Source organism: Sinocyclocheilus anshuiensis, unplaced genomic scaffold (assembly GCF_001515605.1).
Source record: "Sinocyclocheilus anshuiensis isolate Anshui unplaced genomic scaffold, SAMN03320099.WGS_v1.1 scaffold743, whole genome shotgun sequence".
Taxonomy (NCBI): Eukaryota; Metazoa; Chordata; class Actinopteri; order Cypriniformes; family Cyprinidae; genus Sinocyclocheilus; species Sinocyclocheilus anshuiensis.
The window spans coordinates 254,138-268,986 of NW_015552601.1; the positions used below are offsets into that span (position 1 = coordinate 254,138).

A 14,849-nucleotide genomic window follows, 5' to 3' on the forward strand; every position below is an offset into this window, starting at 1 on the left:
CTTGTACAGAGATTTTACTGACAAAATAATGAACCATGTTTACAAGCTTTTGATTTTGCTTGAATAGTTTTTTTTTTTTCATGTTTAAGTCAAACTTTATCTTAATATTAAATCTTTAACTGAGGCCAGACTGTTTTGCTGTTTTGTATGCTGAATACTTCTGGTTTTCAAGCCCCTGGTGTTTTGAGAGACCAACAAGAACAGCAGATTTGTAAAGAAATTTCCGTTGACAATTCGTTAACAGGTTGTTACAGCAGTAGAAGTGAAACTATGTTAAACATGATGAACTATAGAAAGTATAGAAAAAGGAAGTATAGACGTATAGAAAAGGAACTATGTATGTAAGATGTATTTATTAAATGCCAAGATAAAAATTCCCTTTACTTTCTATTTTTTCTTTCAGTTTAGGAAATGTTTCATTCTTTAATTACATATACTACAATAAGCAGACATGTGTGGCCTAAAATAACAGGCTTAAGTTGATCCTCAGTTGAGTGATTATTATTCTGTCACATGTAGAGTGTGTGTTTGGGACAGAATGTGCAGCATTAATAAAGTGCTCTTACACCCCTAGTGGACTCGTTTTGTTGTACTTTCTCATATTGAAGCAGATTATTGTACTTTTTATGTAAAGGATATGTATCTCTGAAGGCGTACTTTTGGTTTGGACATTGCGGGGGTTGAAGTGTGAACTGTTTTAGTAGAGTCCCGGGTCATGCTCACTCATAAGGTTATTTATTTGTTTGTTTGCTTATATATTTATTTTTGTGACATGGTCTTTTGTGCTGTCATCTATGCAAAGTTGGTGCAATAAAGTAACATCATAGTTAACAATTACTTGTTTACATAGTATATATATATATATATATATAGCCATCAGCAATATCTGCGGCTACTTCCTCAATTGTGGTTACAATTTAATTAGTTTTATATAAGCATAACTTTTTCGTTGCCTACAATAATAGGTATAAACTTTAAATAAAATAAAACCTGATGTAGTATAATAACTAAAATTGAAATTAAAATGAATGAAAACTATATAGACATACTTATAAATAAATAAACAAACACAACACAACAAAATTAACTAAAATTAACACTATAAAATTACAATTATAGCATTCCAATGATGGTAAAATAACACTGCATTTGTCACGCATGATGCACAAATGATCGTTTATTACTTTTATTCGTTTATTTGAAGTGACTGAAGGGAATTCAACGCGCTTTGCATTGTGGGCAAAGGCAAATCCAAGATGGCGGCGAGCAGGCGACTGCATAAGGTAAATATTCCGAAAAATCTGCTTTTATGCATACTAAATAGATATTTTACTCGCTTTACCTCCGTGAATAGGAATAATGTGAACTTGAATCACGGTTGGTCGGAAAGCTGAAACTTTAGAGCACTCTGGTGTGAAATATGTGACGAGGATGATGAGGAAGAAGCTAAGGATCTTAGCCGTAGTTCGAATTTACACTTATAATGGAAATATAAATAAAGATAAAGCTCATATATGATAATCAGTGTTCTGGGTGAGTCTAATTTATGGTGTGCTTCAGAATAAACTTTTGCACGTCTGTTAAAGAGTGTTGTCGTTGACAGATGATGAGAGTAGATAAGACAGAAACTACCTTATCTGTAAGTTTATCAAGTAAGATCAAATCAAACATCGTGATCAAATTGAAATATAATGAATACTAACTACTTTAATATAACAGATGAAGTTTTCTGAAGTGTTCTTAGTGTGTAATTTAATTTACGATACTATGAGAAAGAGAAACAGGAAGTATGTCTGTTTTCTTCCTTGAAATCATTTGTAATTGACCAAATATTTTTAAAATTAATGGTATTTTTTTTTTATAAATATATGAGTTCTTTTAGTTTTGAATGATTACATTCATATTTTAAACTCTTGGGCTTCGCAGCCTGTTAAATGTTCAAGACATAAAAATAACAGCATTATCAGTATTTTGCGTGAATTTATGCCATTTTAACAGATTTAAATACAAATGGCTTGAATTACAATGTAAGTTTAACTATAGATTTGTAACTGTAGATGAGAATTGTTCACACGACCACAATGAAACCGAAAGTATTTTGTTCTCACTTTGTGGTTTCTCAAATCTCTCAACAATTCATGAAGTATCTGGTTTCTTTGTACCTTCATATACTGTGTTTAACAGGAACTTGATGAAATCCGCAAGTCTGGAATGAAAAATTTCCGCAGCATTCAGGTGGATGAGTCAAACATTCTGACCTGGCAAGGACTCATTGTTCCTGTAAGTTTTTATTGAATGCCAATGTGTTTTTTTTTGCATGAATTGCATGCATAAATACTGTATATCACCATCATCTCTCAATTTGAACCATTTCGAATGCACCCCGCTTTCTTTTTCAGGACAACCCTCCATACGACAAAGGTGCGTTCCGGATTGAGATCACATTCCCTGCAGAATACCCCTTTAAACCTCCCAAGATCACATTTAAAACCAAGATCTACCACCCGAACATTGATGAGAAGGGTCAAGTGTGTCTGCCGGTCATAAGTGCTGAGAACTGGAAACCTGCAACCAAAACTGACCAAGGTATGGCACGTCTCTAAGCCATTTTATCCGCCTCACACCCATAATATCTGCATTAAATATGTCCCCCCCCCCTCTTTCACCAGTAATTCAGTCTCTCATCGCCCTCGTCAACGACCCCCAACCAGAACACCCACTGAGGGCCGACCTGGCGGAGGAATATTCAAAAGACCGTAAAAAATTCTTTAAGAACGCAGATGAGTTTACAAAGAAACATGGCGAGAAGCGGCCAGTGGACTGATATCGCATGGGTGCGTTTCCCTTGTTTCTCCTTTGCCCACTCCTCCAAAATCGTTTCCCCCAATCCGAGTCCCCGCCAGTCCGCCCTCACTCTCGGTCCCCCGCGGAGCATCCCAGCCGCATTTCACCTTCGGCAGAAGGACCCGTGACTTCTCAGCCTCTGGGTGTGTCGAAGCGTGTCAAAATTGTGATGAGGGGAGCGTGCGAATGAGAACTCGATAAAAGTGGTGAGATTTGGGGGTGGGGAAGGACGGGGGCGAAGAGGTTGTTCCTTTTAATTTGTTCTTAAATTGCACAGAGATGTGTTCAGGTCATGTAATCTGCTGCGTGATGAATCTCGACTGTTTTCATAGCAGAATACTATGGTGAACCAGAGTATAATGTTAAGTCGTTTCACTTTCACATTTATGACATTGAAGAAATCCAATCCAATAGTTTGTTGAATGAAAACACGTAATACGTCAAAGGTGTGTGGCAAATGTTTCTTTTATATTTCTCTCTCATCTCTGTAATTTTTAGTTTTTTTTGCTTAGGTTGCACTGTTTTCTGTGGAACAAGGTTTCATGTTCTTCATAATCTCAGTTTGTAACTCACTAAATCACAAACTAGTCACTGTCATCGATATAATGTTTATGATGTCATAAAAAGGAAAGCAAAACTTGACTTGACTTTGTGTCTGACTGAACATCATGTATCTTAAGACCTTTCTGGGACACACAAACATTTCTTTATGATTAAGGAACAATATTCTCTATTAACTAAGTTTTCCCTAAAAACTCTTAATTTCCTGTTTATTAATAGTAAAGTGGTAGTTGCGGTAGTTATGTTAAGTATTGTGTTGGGATAAGGGATCTAGAATATAATCATGCATTAATATGTGCTTTATAAGTGCTAATAAACAGACAATATTCTAGTAATATGCATGCTGATAAGCAACTAGTGAATAGTGGTCCCTAATCTAAAGTGTTACCAAATTCCTAAACTAAACCTCCCTTTTAACTGCATGTGAGATATACAGTCGTATAAGAATAGTAATATCTCTTTTCACTAGTTGATTCCTGGATTTGGCAGAAATTAGTAGTTTACACATAAGTATACTAATGATACAATCACTGTACTAAATTACAGTTGTCAAGGTTTAAGGAAGCATTTTTTTCTTAGATTGAGGGGTTATGCAATTAATGTTAAAATAGCTGTAATGTTTTGTTAGTTCTAGACAAAAACCTTGAACAACACCTTGAACATCTAACGATGAAGCACTTCTTCATCATGGCCATTAGGGGGCGTCTTGATGCTTCTGATCCAGGAAAACGTGAAATGAACCGCCAAACCACTATGAAGAAGATCTGATTACAATACTGGATTAAAGACTTTCAAGGTAAATGGGTCGATATGTGCAATTCTATTTAAATATATTTTCTTATAGACTACAGGATTGCTTTGGGGGTGGGGAGCTCAGTGCTCAGAAATGAGTTTAGTTGATTACAACAAGCTACCATAGTTGCCACCAAAATACACAAGTACTTGTACGGTTATTGCCGACCAACGACAGATACTGTGGTCATTTGTTATTAGCTACCACTTTAATCAAAAAATAAATCAAACTGTAAATTCTCAGTTATGGTAGTCATACCTACAGCTTTATACACACTTGGTAAGTTTGTAAAAGTTACAGTATTCTATCAATTATTTGTTTCAGGACAAGAGAGTATATAATAAGCAGATTAGACCATTTAACCTATAATTGACTGATTTTCTTATATTGACAAGTGTTTTTATATTTCAACGTTCTTCTGTCCATAAAAACGTGGTGGTTCCAAGGTACAGTGATGTTATCAGACGGTAAATTGTTTTATTACCATCATTATTGGCTACATTTGGGTTTTGGTTGCATGTAGACCCTCTAAAAATAGCCTTTGTGTTTTTTCAGTGGCTTCTACAGCCAGCACGCTGAACCCATTTTGTAGAAGCACACACATATTCACCCCTACCCCCATCCCGCTTCTCTCTTAAGTATAGAACCAAGATTAGCATTATTAGATACGGCACTAAGCAGCTCTAAATGGAGAAATTAGCCCCACTGGATTAGTCTGTCTAACGATGGGAGGCCAGTGTCTGCCGTTAAATTAATTACAGTTTAAACCATTGTGTAAAGAAGATTTGACCTTACTGCATTTTACAATTGATGAAAGACTTCAGACAAACACTGTGCTTACATAGTGTATAAAGATTTTTTTTTTACTCCGTCAACTCCTCAGATGATCAAATATACTGAGTAGGTGACATTGAAACAGTCGTCATCAAGAAATCTGGGAGAAAAAAAAAAGTCTTGGTTTGACTTAGTGTAGTGCTTGGGCCATGTGTCCGGCCACTGGGTTCCTAGAACCTTGTAATGATAAACCCATTACTGTCTGTGATGGCAGAGCAACTGTGTTGACATTGTTAGTGGCATCCTGCTGCTAAATACTTTAGAGTAAAAAGCTTCTGGCAGCAACATAAGATGTCTACACTGTAACTGCAAGCAAGCAACGTTACAAAACTAGAACATTGCTGTTATAACAAAAGTAGCTCTTTACACTGCTACCAAGTATTTTTGTTTATTGCAATAGCAGCGTTCTATCAGTTGCTCAAGAAAGTGGTTGCAAAGAAATAAGAACACATTTGTAGTTTTAGGGTTCGTTTTATTGAGCTTTCTATACATACACATATTTTGGGATTAGTGGAAGGAGTGTCCATGTTTCTCTTGCTGGGTCCATCCTTCATTAAAAGAGCATTGCTCACTTCCTAAAATGTTGGATGGGGGCGGGGATCTTGATATCCTGGCCCTTTTCCAGCCTCTTCTCACACTCGATCAGATAATTGACACCATCAACGACTAGCTGCACCAGTTCCACCTTGTGAAGAAAAGCAGAGTCATGCCAGAGTTTGAGAAACTTATGCATGTAAAACTCCATGCAAGTTTACCCATTTGATTTTGAATGACCTACCTCGGATTTGCCCAGGCGGTCAAGGTTTGAGATGTCGAAGGTATCGCCCACTGCAGCTGTGTCCACACCTCCAGTGCCACGCTTCTGCAGCCGCAAGTTATCCAGGATCTTGCCAAAGCGAGGGTCCTACAGGCAATTGTTTGAATTAGACAGATTTCAACATTAGATACAGCTTTCTTCCGAAAGCTTTCACTATAAGATAAAGGTAATTATTGTTACCTTGCTGAGCTTTGGCAAGCGGACATGTACTCCAGCCCTGAGGCCGGTGCCCAGGTTGGATGGGCAGGTCAGGATGTAGCCAAGATGTTCATTCCACATAAACTCCCAGCCTCTCTCCTGAATCAAGTGTTCTACCTGTCCAACAGAGAGGCAGCCAACAGATGGAAGACATTAACCTTATAGGACAACTCTAGGTAAGTTGGCTAATTGTTAAAAGTATGAAGGACGTGTGGTTTTACCTGTTTGAGTCCTCTGCAGAACCTCTCAAACACCCTTTTCATGTTGCCACCCTTCTCCATGGAAATGACACGGGTGTGGTCTTCCTCATTGATCCATATTAAGAAGGTCTTCTCGTTGTTATGCCTTGCAAATAATGGGATGTTTAAAAGACAAAAAGGTGCTCTGTACTGTCGTCATGCCAGCAAGTCCTGCTTGTTTTATGAATCAATAGTATCTTGCAGTAGTATCATCTTGCAGTAGTATCATGCCTTCAATGTAACATTAAATCTACATGTGAAAGTTTTATCTGAATGCAATTCTTTGCTTGCAGGCAAATGTGAGAATATTTATATTGTTCTTATGTGACATATATTGTTAGTTACATAAATGGTGATCAAATTGTGCCAAGAACTTCCTAAAGCCATACCAGATGCCTCTTGCATCTGGCCAGTCACGGGCCATAAAGGCACAAGTCAACAAGGGGGACACAGGTTTGTCAAACAGGAAGTGGTCCTACAGAAGGATGAAAGGAAGACAAAGGTAGGTGGAACTGGAGGAGGATCACAGAATTAGAGGAAGACCAGACACTTGGAACACTTCTTGAGTCAAATGCAACCTAGAAAAAAAAACTTGGAAGATGGGAAGAAGGGTCTAGAACTAAAGAGACTGTTGGGGTTGTACTGTCATGGCTTGTTTTCTCTCCGTCTAGCCTTACCAGATCCCACGAGCATCTGGCCAGTCCCTGGCCATCCCAGATGCAGTGAGCAGAGGAGACACAGGCTTGTCAAAGAGAAAATGCTCCTAAGCCATGCCAGCATGAAAGGAAGAGTTCAGCAACATGATGTGTGGAAGCAGCTCAGTTAAACCCAATCACATTATCAACCAGGCACTAAAGTATCCCATGACTGAAAGAACTTTATGGAAGCAACTCACGTCGATAAGTCTTTGCTGCTCTTGTTCAGTCATTTCAGTCAGGCTGTAGTAACGACCAGAGAGGTCTCCCTTCAGGCCAGCCAAGGCCTGGACCGTGACCCTTTCGACTTCACGTCGCTCAGAGCGGCTGCAGGCAGGGGGAAGGCTGAGGCCACGGATACTGCGGCCTGTGCGTACACGGGAGGACAGGACGTACTTTTCATCGAACATGCCTGAATGGATCTGAAAGATAAAGAACAACCAAGAAATGTTGGTAGAAAATAGAATTAAATGGGAATCTGAGAAACGCATTTTGCATGAAGAAATAAAAACAGGCATTCACCTTGGAGGCATCCAGGTCAGTGGGATGCTTCATGGTCCTTGGGTCATAGCCATTGTGCCTGTCCTTGATTACTGGATCAAAGATTTCAGCAAACACCTACAACGTCATTTGGCAAAGAAGTCAATGGTGTTGTCTCTAGATTAGTTTGCACAACATTAACTTGAAAAGAGAGGAGAGGTAAAGCCAGAACTTGCTGAAAAGTCCAGCTTATACAATAATAGATTAGATTTGGCCAAGCTGGTTTATGTTGTTTAGTGGTGGTTTAGTTAGCAGACCAACATAGTTGTACCCTTAACTTGGTCTTTCTGGTGAAGCAGGATGATCAAGGAAATCTTGCTGGTTAAGCTGGTTAAGAAGCCAGCATCCCAAACGCAACATATACCATTGACCAGCTGGTCTTTTCATCAAGGATTAAACAAAACTACCTTAGGAAAAGAAGTTGGATATTATGTCATATTAAAAAAAGCATGTAGGTAGTTTGAATGTATGGCTGTACCTCATAGCTCTCCTCATCACCAGCAACCATCCCAACTGTCTTGATGAAGGGATGACCAGGGTTGTCCACACCAGTCTGAATGCACTGGTCAAGAGTCCAGTTGTTTGGGGTGATCTTGTCCCTCAGTTTTGCATAGATGGCCGGGGTTAGTGCCCCGGCCATGCAGTTGTTGTGTTTGCGAAGGTCAGGGAAGTCAGCACTGTTGAGGAACATAAAGTCACATCTTTAGTCATGTTCTGTCATTGGGTTAGACCTAGAGCCTGTGGAAGTGATGACTGAGAGGAAAATGACGTCCAAATTGTTGGCTATCATGCCCCATGGCTCATTTCTATCTACTGCTATAAGACTGTACAACTCATCCACTATGTGCAGAGTTGTCATTGGCACTGGCTCGAATGGTGTACCTGTTGGAGATTCAGTCAAGTCACAAGACAACACTAGTGAGGACTTTGTAGTGTACTACTACCCGAAAGTCTATCCAGGATTAAGTCAGTCTGGACTTAGAGGATCTCAAAGCTTGAGGAAGGTATTTGGGGCAGATTAACTTCTTGTGAATCGGGCCTAAATCCAAAATCTATAGGACTGTAACAGGAGACTGACTGATCATTTCTCGGTTGAAGGTTTAGTGTGAATTTAGGTGTAGGATGTTGGTTTTGGATCACCCTAAAAGAGTAACTCTCTTCATATTTGGCTCCTTCAAGGAACTTAAATCTTGGACTGCTGATCTGATTTGATCTTTGGCGTCGTGACATGCGGGACGGGACATAAGCTATTTAAGTGTCATGTTCCCACCCATTTACCTTTCACTCAGTTAACGTGTGATACTTCATCACACAGTACATCATGACCTCTACGTCTGATCATATTTTTTACATTACAGAACAGGTGCAAGTAAGCTGATGGAATAGAAAGTAACTCACCCTTCTTCTTAGATTCTCATGCATTTTATTCTGACATGATTGCTAAATATGCAATGTGTTAAGTGACAAATGGTAATCAATAAAGCAAGTCTAGATATTTATTAAATAATGACTAGCTGTATTTCATGCAATATTATCAATGGGATGTAATTGTACTCACACCTCCAGTGCTTACCTGGGAGGGTAAAGTTTCCTCCTCTGATCTGCAGAGACGGCAGCATTATCGCTCATTAAGTAACCAGTTGCCACAGCACCAGCCCCAAGGCTCGCCATGAGCAAGCCAGTGGTACGGCTCGACATCACCTTGGCAAATGAGCTTGCCATCTTCACACCGTTTCTTGTCAAACAGTTCTGACGGGATCAGCACTGGTAGAACAAGGTGGCAAGGTTTTCACAATGATCATAGCTTCTTTTTAAGACTATAGCTATCAAACTAAACTTTGTGTTAGTTGATGGTGCCCTAAGCTGACAAGTATCACCTGATTTAAGATGGCAGCTTACTTGTTTCTGACTGGTTACCTTCTTAAGAGACTGGTTGATTAACTCTAATACTTTCTTTTACTAATTTTCCTTCACCAGTTTCTAAAGAACAGTTAAGGAGGGACCTTTATAATGTTTCTGAGAACTGTTCTAAATATAAGGCATAGTTTAAACCAAACAATATGTTGTAATATTTTGTCAAAGAAGCCAAACAAAGGAACACTTAAAATATATTTCAAATACACCTCTACAATTTGGAACCCCAAAATTTGGTCAATCAATAATGGTTTCTCCACAGCAGATTCTTAAACTTTAACATTTGGTGACATCCTTGACAAAGTCGTTTTGACACTGCAACTGGAACTCTAAAAAAGTGTTATTAATAGACTAGCAGACTACATGAAGGGTTTGGAACGGAGCCCCAACTGGCACCAGTCTACCCTGAGGCCTCGTGCTCAAGCTGTGACATTCTGAACCGGTCACACAAGCGTATACAAGACCCAACCAGAATCTGGCAGCTTGAACTCAGATCTACATTATACACCAAAACCATGAACACTCTGTGATACTTCTAAGCAGGTGGCCCGTCAGCACTTGACCGAGGTTTAAGGTCTATCTCTCGGCGGAGTTGTGGGGGATTACTAGGCTTTTAACTCAAGGATTAGTCCAGAATGTTAGGAGAATAGCACTAAATAAGATACTGTTTAATGTCCATAAAGATGGCACAGTGATTCCAACAAATGCTTCCTACTGAAATAGTAACCTATATAGGTATCTGCAATCTGTTTTACAGTCATTCAATACAACTTAAGTATATCAAATGAGTAAAATAATTAAAAGTTGTACCAAATATACACTACACTGCACTTTGTTAATAAGTAAATATCCAAGCAAATAAAACAGCTGATTGTTGGCTTACCACTTTGCATCCAGCATTTTCAATATTTACAATTTAATGGAAAGCAATTAATGATTTCTTACCAGTTACGGGAATTCCTAATTCTCAAACTTAGCTTAAGTTTTTTTTTTTTTTTTGTAAGTAGTATAAGGGAAGAGAGTTTTACCTGTAGAGTCTCCTCTGTTACAGTAGGCTGTGTTAGGAAGCACACAGTCTGTGAGGGAGGCTGGCGCTCCTCCCAGGATATGGGATTAGAAGTGGACCTGATGGCCAATCCTCTTCCACGTAAGTGCCAGGTCATAACCCATGTCTGTCGTCCGGCTTGTCCTTGAGACTTTCCGCCATAGTCCAACATTTTGCACTGTATGCAGCCTCTTAAATATAACCACTACCAGCTCTTTAAAGGGCACCTATTATGCCCCTTTTACAAGATGTAATATAAGTCTCAGGTGTCCCCAGTGACAGCAGCGAAATATACAGTTACTTGTAGCAGTCTACGGTGTTAAAGGGGTCATATGATGTTGCTAAAAAGAACATTATTTTGTGTATTTGGTGTAATGAAATGTGTTCATGCAGTTTAAGGTTCAAAAAACACATTTTCCACATACTGTACATTTTTGTTTCTCCTCTATGCCCCGCCTTTCTGAAACGCGTAAATTTTTACAAAGCTCATCAGTCTGAAAAGCGAGGTGTGCTCTGATTGGCCAGCTATCCAGTGCGTTGTGATTGGCCAAATACCTCAAGCGTGTGACGGAAATGTTACGCCCCTACCATACTGTGATGCCCTGTCCGGCCGGAGGGACGAGACAAAAACATTCAAACCCATTATAAACGAGGTATTTGTTGCATCCAGTGGGGACATAATTACGGATTATAATGACTTATACGGTCTTTTTACGCGTTGCATTGCATCGCGCCGCGTAAACATAAAACCATGTCTGCATTTGTGATCGGAGAAATGACAAAATCAGGAAACAGTCCTCCATAAAATGCACTGCACACATCTGAATACTTTGTTCAGATTGAACTGTTGAACTGTTCTTGAACAGTGTTGTAAATACAACTTAACCACTGATTTCTAGTCGTGTCCTCTTTTGGAAGGCCAAAGTATTTTCGCTTTTACAACGAAACACACAGCGTCTTCACAACATAGCGGCGGCGGTGGCAGCAACAATAAAGTTACGTCTTCTTTCTTTGCATGAACATTTGGGCAGTGTTATGCAAATCTTCCCACACAGTGACGTTAACATTGTGAGGGTGTGTTTAAACGAGGCGTTTTAGGAGGGCGTGGACCAGTCTTATAAAGAATATCTCTTTGGGTTTGAGACTTTAGTCTTTGCAACTTTAGGGATCTTATCTATTCACGAACAGCTTGTAACACTCCAAAGAGAAAGGAAAACTTGAAATCGCATCATATGACCCCTTTAATATGACCCAAACAATAAAATAAAAGCAGAAATCACTCACTGTTCTTGAATGAATTATTTCTGTAGCTCTAATTAGAAGACATTTCTTACTTGAACGCTGCTTTTAAATGCTATTGCGTGAAGATAAACATGATGGATTGTGTGCGGCTCACTCAGGACGGGGTCTCCGCTAATACGGCAGTATCTGTAAGCAGTTGTGGGCGGGGCGTGTAAAATGTGACGTCACATTTTATGGATTCTGCGAACGACATCTAGAATAGACAAGTGGTCATCTAGAATACTTCTTTAAATCACAATAATAATCCCATTATCAAGTAACTTGCACAGACAAGCTAGCTAGCCAGAATGATAAAAACGTATGTTGATTATACAAATGATCTTTTGAATGCATAATGGAAAACAAACCATACAGAAGATAAGACAAATTTTATTTCAAAGGTTACAGCTACATTATGGATAAATGTACAGAACATTTATGTCATTGACTGAAAAAGATGTGAAATCAATTATGGAAAAAAGACCCTTCTTTAGAAAGTGTGCATGAGTCAACAGCATTATTTAAATAAAAAACAACAATGCAGGGCTGCCTATGTTTACAACATCAATAAGTTCCAGGTAAAAGTTAAAATAAATGAATATATACCCAATTAAATAAACAGGACACTGTGCTGAATCTATGTTTGAATTAAACAACAACTATTTCTCTTTGTACAAAAACAGACTTAAATGCCCACTTAAACATTTGTGTAAAATTGAATTACTGTCATGATACAGCTGGGTGGAGTAAACTTTATGAAAACAACCAAAAACTGTAAACTAGTGAATGATTCCCTGCTCATATCAAAATCAACAATAAACCACTTCTTCTGCATCAGCCAAAAAGTATCTTTTCTGCACATAACATAGTATGGAGTAAGGTGTATAATACCATAGTACACAGATATGGTAATAAATCAGTACAAAAGTGTACAAAAGTCACTGTTTCATGGTACCATCACAGTATTTCTGAAGTGTAGAATATATGTAACAAATGCTTCAAATCTGCTATTGTTAATCCAAAAGTTAGAGACAAAAATGTTTTAAAGAAGAATTAAGAATATGATTAAGTACAGATTCATGCACACACATGCCAGAAAATATCAAAAAAATTCTACAAACAGAAACATGCTAAATGAGCAAATGCAGCCTCATTGCAACATGCTGTGTAAACAGATGACACCTAATATTAACAAATGACAAATGTAAAAATATATTTCTTTTGCTAAACCGTAAACGTGCTTGGTTGAGCTTTGACATTTCAGCGAACTCCAGTGGATCAAAGTACTGACATGACTGTCATACATGCGGGCAGATTGACTGAGAAACTTGCTTGTCAAAATTGGACCAGCGAACATCAAATCACACACATTTTTGACATCTGAACATATGTTTGCACATACACATTCTCATTATAGTAAAGGAATGATCAGACTTTAACTGATATTGTGCATTCAGGTAAAAAAAATATCAAATTATTAAAATGCATCATGCTAGAAATATGCACTATGAAACTGTACATCATATTTACAAAAAGGCACATTTAAACCTGAGTTTACAGCAAAAAAAAAAAAAAAGATGATACAAAATTGAATGAAAGTAATATATGGATAGGTTGTCGTTTCTATAGTGGACAGACTTCAGTTCAGATGCAAGTTTAGATTCCCACAAACTGACTATAAAAAGTTTTTTTGATATCTGAGTCTGGTTGTAAACATTATCATTAGGTTTAGTTGGCAGGAGGGAGTCTTGGCTCAATCTTAAGAGATAATTCATAAAGTGTGTCCTCGTCCATTACAAGAGTCTTGTCGAGGAGGAACTGTGTTACCTGAGAGAAAAACAGTGATACGTTACATAAATTGAGAACCAACTGCAAAGTCTGTCTTTTAAACCTATAAAGCTACTGTATCATATTTGATATGCAAATTTCTAAGGTTTCTAAATGTTCAACATGATCAAAACTTTACTGTTGAACCTGTCACACTCAATCTACTCCATGCCTTCTGTCGTCTGATTGATAGTTTAGACTTTTTTAGCAAGTAAAAGCTCTTTTAGTGTAATTGTACAAACGTCCAGCTTCAGCTGGAGCTTCACGAGTCTTTCTGCTGTCAAATCTTGACTGATTTTTATAAAGTAAATGTAAGAATAACTGAAGCAATATTTCCAGATGAACACTTACTGGACTGAAGCAGCTCAGCTTTACTTGATTCTCCATCAAATTTTTTTTTTGAAAAATCAGTGCGTCTCAAATCTGATCATCAGGATGTTTTGAGAAACATTTGTTTCCAGAAGCTTTACTTTCACTGTTCCTCAGCGGAGGAATGATCTTCACAAGCCTCCAGAACATCTCACATCTTCTGAGGAGCCTTTATTTCTTCATCTCTCAATCAGCATTGGATTGCATTGCATTAAATGTTTGGATCATTTAAATCTTGTCTTACTAAGACATATTATTGGAGATATATTGGAGTGACCACTGATATTTATATCATTTTATGTAAGTATCTGCTGTACTGTTATAAAGATCTCATTGATCATATAAATAATCAGCATCTGCACCAAACTGCATATTTTACTAAGTTTGTGTCTCTGAATAAAATTCAAGTCCAAAAAATAACAATTATTTCACATGTCAGGTTTTACAGGGTTAAAAGTTGTGCATGAGCAATGAGCTTCTGTCTTGAAGTGTGCACTTCGCCTAAAGCAATTCTTTATCTACTTGTTCCATAATATCACTGTACATTCAGATGGTACCTTGGGTTGCAGATCAATCCTGTAGGGCGCCTGCTGAAACTGTCGGATCTCTCGTATTATGTGTGAGATCTGTGAAAAACAACAAACAGACATTTGAAGACAGGTTCACTGATGTCTTTTGAAATCCTGAGATTTGACGTCCTACAAACACCACAAGCTGAAGAACTGTTTAAATACCATCCTCATTTTAGAGAAGTTGACGAGACCCTCCTCTGTGAAGTTGGGCGTTCCCTCCTCGATAAACGCCAAATCCGTCAGGTACATGCCCAGATAGGGCACACATGGAGGGTTACAGCTGCTGAGTAAATACGCCACTAAGTATAAAATCACAGAGT

At 38.3% G+C, this 14,849-nt stretch overlaps 3 protein-coding genes across 5 annotated transcripts in view; 1 reads left to right on the forward strand and 2 right to left on the reverse strand.

Moving 5' to 3' along the window:
- The first annotated feature begins 1,227 nt into the window (after positions 1 to 1,227).
- LOC107665763 (ubiquitin-conjugating enzyme E2 L3-like) lies at positions 1,228 to 3,514 on the forward strand. Its single transcript, XM_016456773.1, has 4 exons — positions 1,228 to 1,283; positions 2,185 to 2,280; positions 2,400 to 2,586; positions 2,670 to 3,514. Exons 1-4 carry the CDS (start codon positions 1,257 to 1,259, stop codon positions 2,822 to 2,824), a joined length of 465 nt encoding a protein of 154 aa, XP_016312259.1. The 5' UTR covers positions 1,228 to 1,256; the 3' UTR covers positions 2,825 to 3,514.
- Positions 3,515 to 5,496: 1,982 nt separating this feature from the next.
- On the reverse strand, positions 5,497 to 10,549 carry LOC107665780 (creatine kinase S-type, mitochondrial-like). 3 transcript variants are annotated; one of them, XM_016456795.1, is made up of 10 exons: positions 10,464 to 10,549; positions 9,095 to 9,285; positions 8,000 to 8,198; positions 7,504 to 7,599; positions 7,182 to 7,403; positions 6,676 to 6,761; positions 6,269 to 6,392; positions 6,030 to 6,164; positions 5,811 to 5,936; positions 5,497 to 5,717 (listed from the first exon to the last, which is right to left on the reverse strand). In XM_016456795.1, the coding sequence occupies exons 2-10, from the start codon at positions 9,241 to 9,243 to the stop codon at positions 5,601 to 5,603; spliced, it is 1,254 nt and encodes a 417-aa protein (XP_016312281.1). In that variant the 5' UTR covers positions 9,244 to 9,285; positions 10,464 to 10,549; the 3' UTR covers positions 5,497 to 5,600. The 3 variants fall into 3 exon arrangements, with proteins under 3 accessions (XP_016312281.1, XP_016312280.1, XP_016312282.1); XM_016456794.1 differs by lacking the exon at positions 10,464 to 10,549 and having other exon boundaries at positions 9,095 to 9,315; XM_016456796.1 differs by lacking the exons at positions 6,676 to 6,761; positions 10,464 to 10,549 and adding an exon at positions 6,964 to 7,049 and having other exon boundaries at positions 9,095 to 9,315.
- Positions 10,550 to 12,153: 1,604 nt separating this feature from the next.
- Positions 12,154 to 14,849, reverse strand: part of LOC107665758 (ras-specific guanine nucleotide-releasing factor 2-like) — a 37,420-nt gene continuing 34,724 nt past the window's right edge. Inside the window, exons 24-26 of the mRNA XM_016456770.1 lie at positions 14,692 to 14,822; positions 14,515 to 14,583; positions 12,154 to 13,588 (exon numbers count right to left, since the gene is read on the reverse strand). Coding sequence (XP_016312256.1) covers positions 13,490 to 13,588; positions 14,515 to 14,583; positions 14,692 to 14,822 — 299 coding nt within the window. The 3' untranslated portion in view covers positions 12,154 to 13,489. The remainder of the gene's footprint in view (positions 13,589 to 14,514; positions 14,584 to 14,691; positions 14,823 to 14,849) is intronic.

Coding starts and splice junctions, on each gene's coding strand:
- LOC107665763 (XM_016456773.1), top strand. CDS start 1,257: ATGGCGGCGAGCAGGCGACTGCATAAG. Junction 1,284..2,184: donor CGAGCAGGCGACTGCATAAG/GTAAATATTCCG, acceptor TGTGTTTAACAG/GAACTTGATGAAATCCGCAA. Junction 2,587..2,669: donor TGCAACCAAAACTGACCAAG/GTATGGCACGTC, acceptor CTCTTTCACCAG/TAATTCAGTCTCTCATCGCC.
- LOC107665780 (XM_016456795.1), bottom strand. CDS start 9,243: ATGGCAAGCTCATTTGCCAAGGTGATGTCGAGCCGTACCACTGGCTTG. Junction 7,600..7,999: donor GTGATGAGGAGAGCTATGAG/GTACAGCCATAC, acceptor ATGACGTTGTAG/GTGTTTGCTGAAATCTTTGA. Junction 6,393..6,675: donor CCAGATGCAAGAGGCATCTG/GTATGGCTTTAG, acceptor ATTATTTGCAAG/GCATAACAACGAGAAGACCT.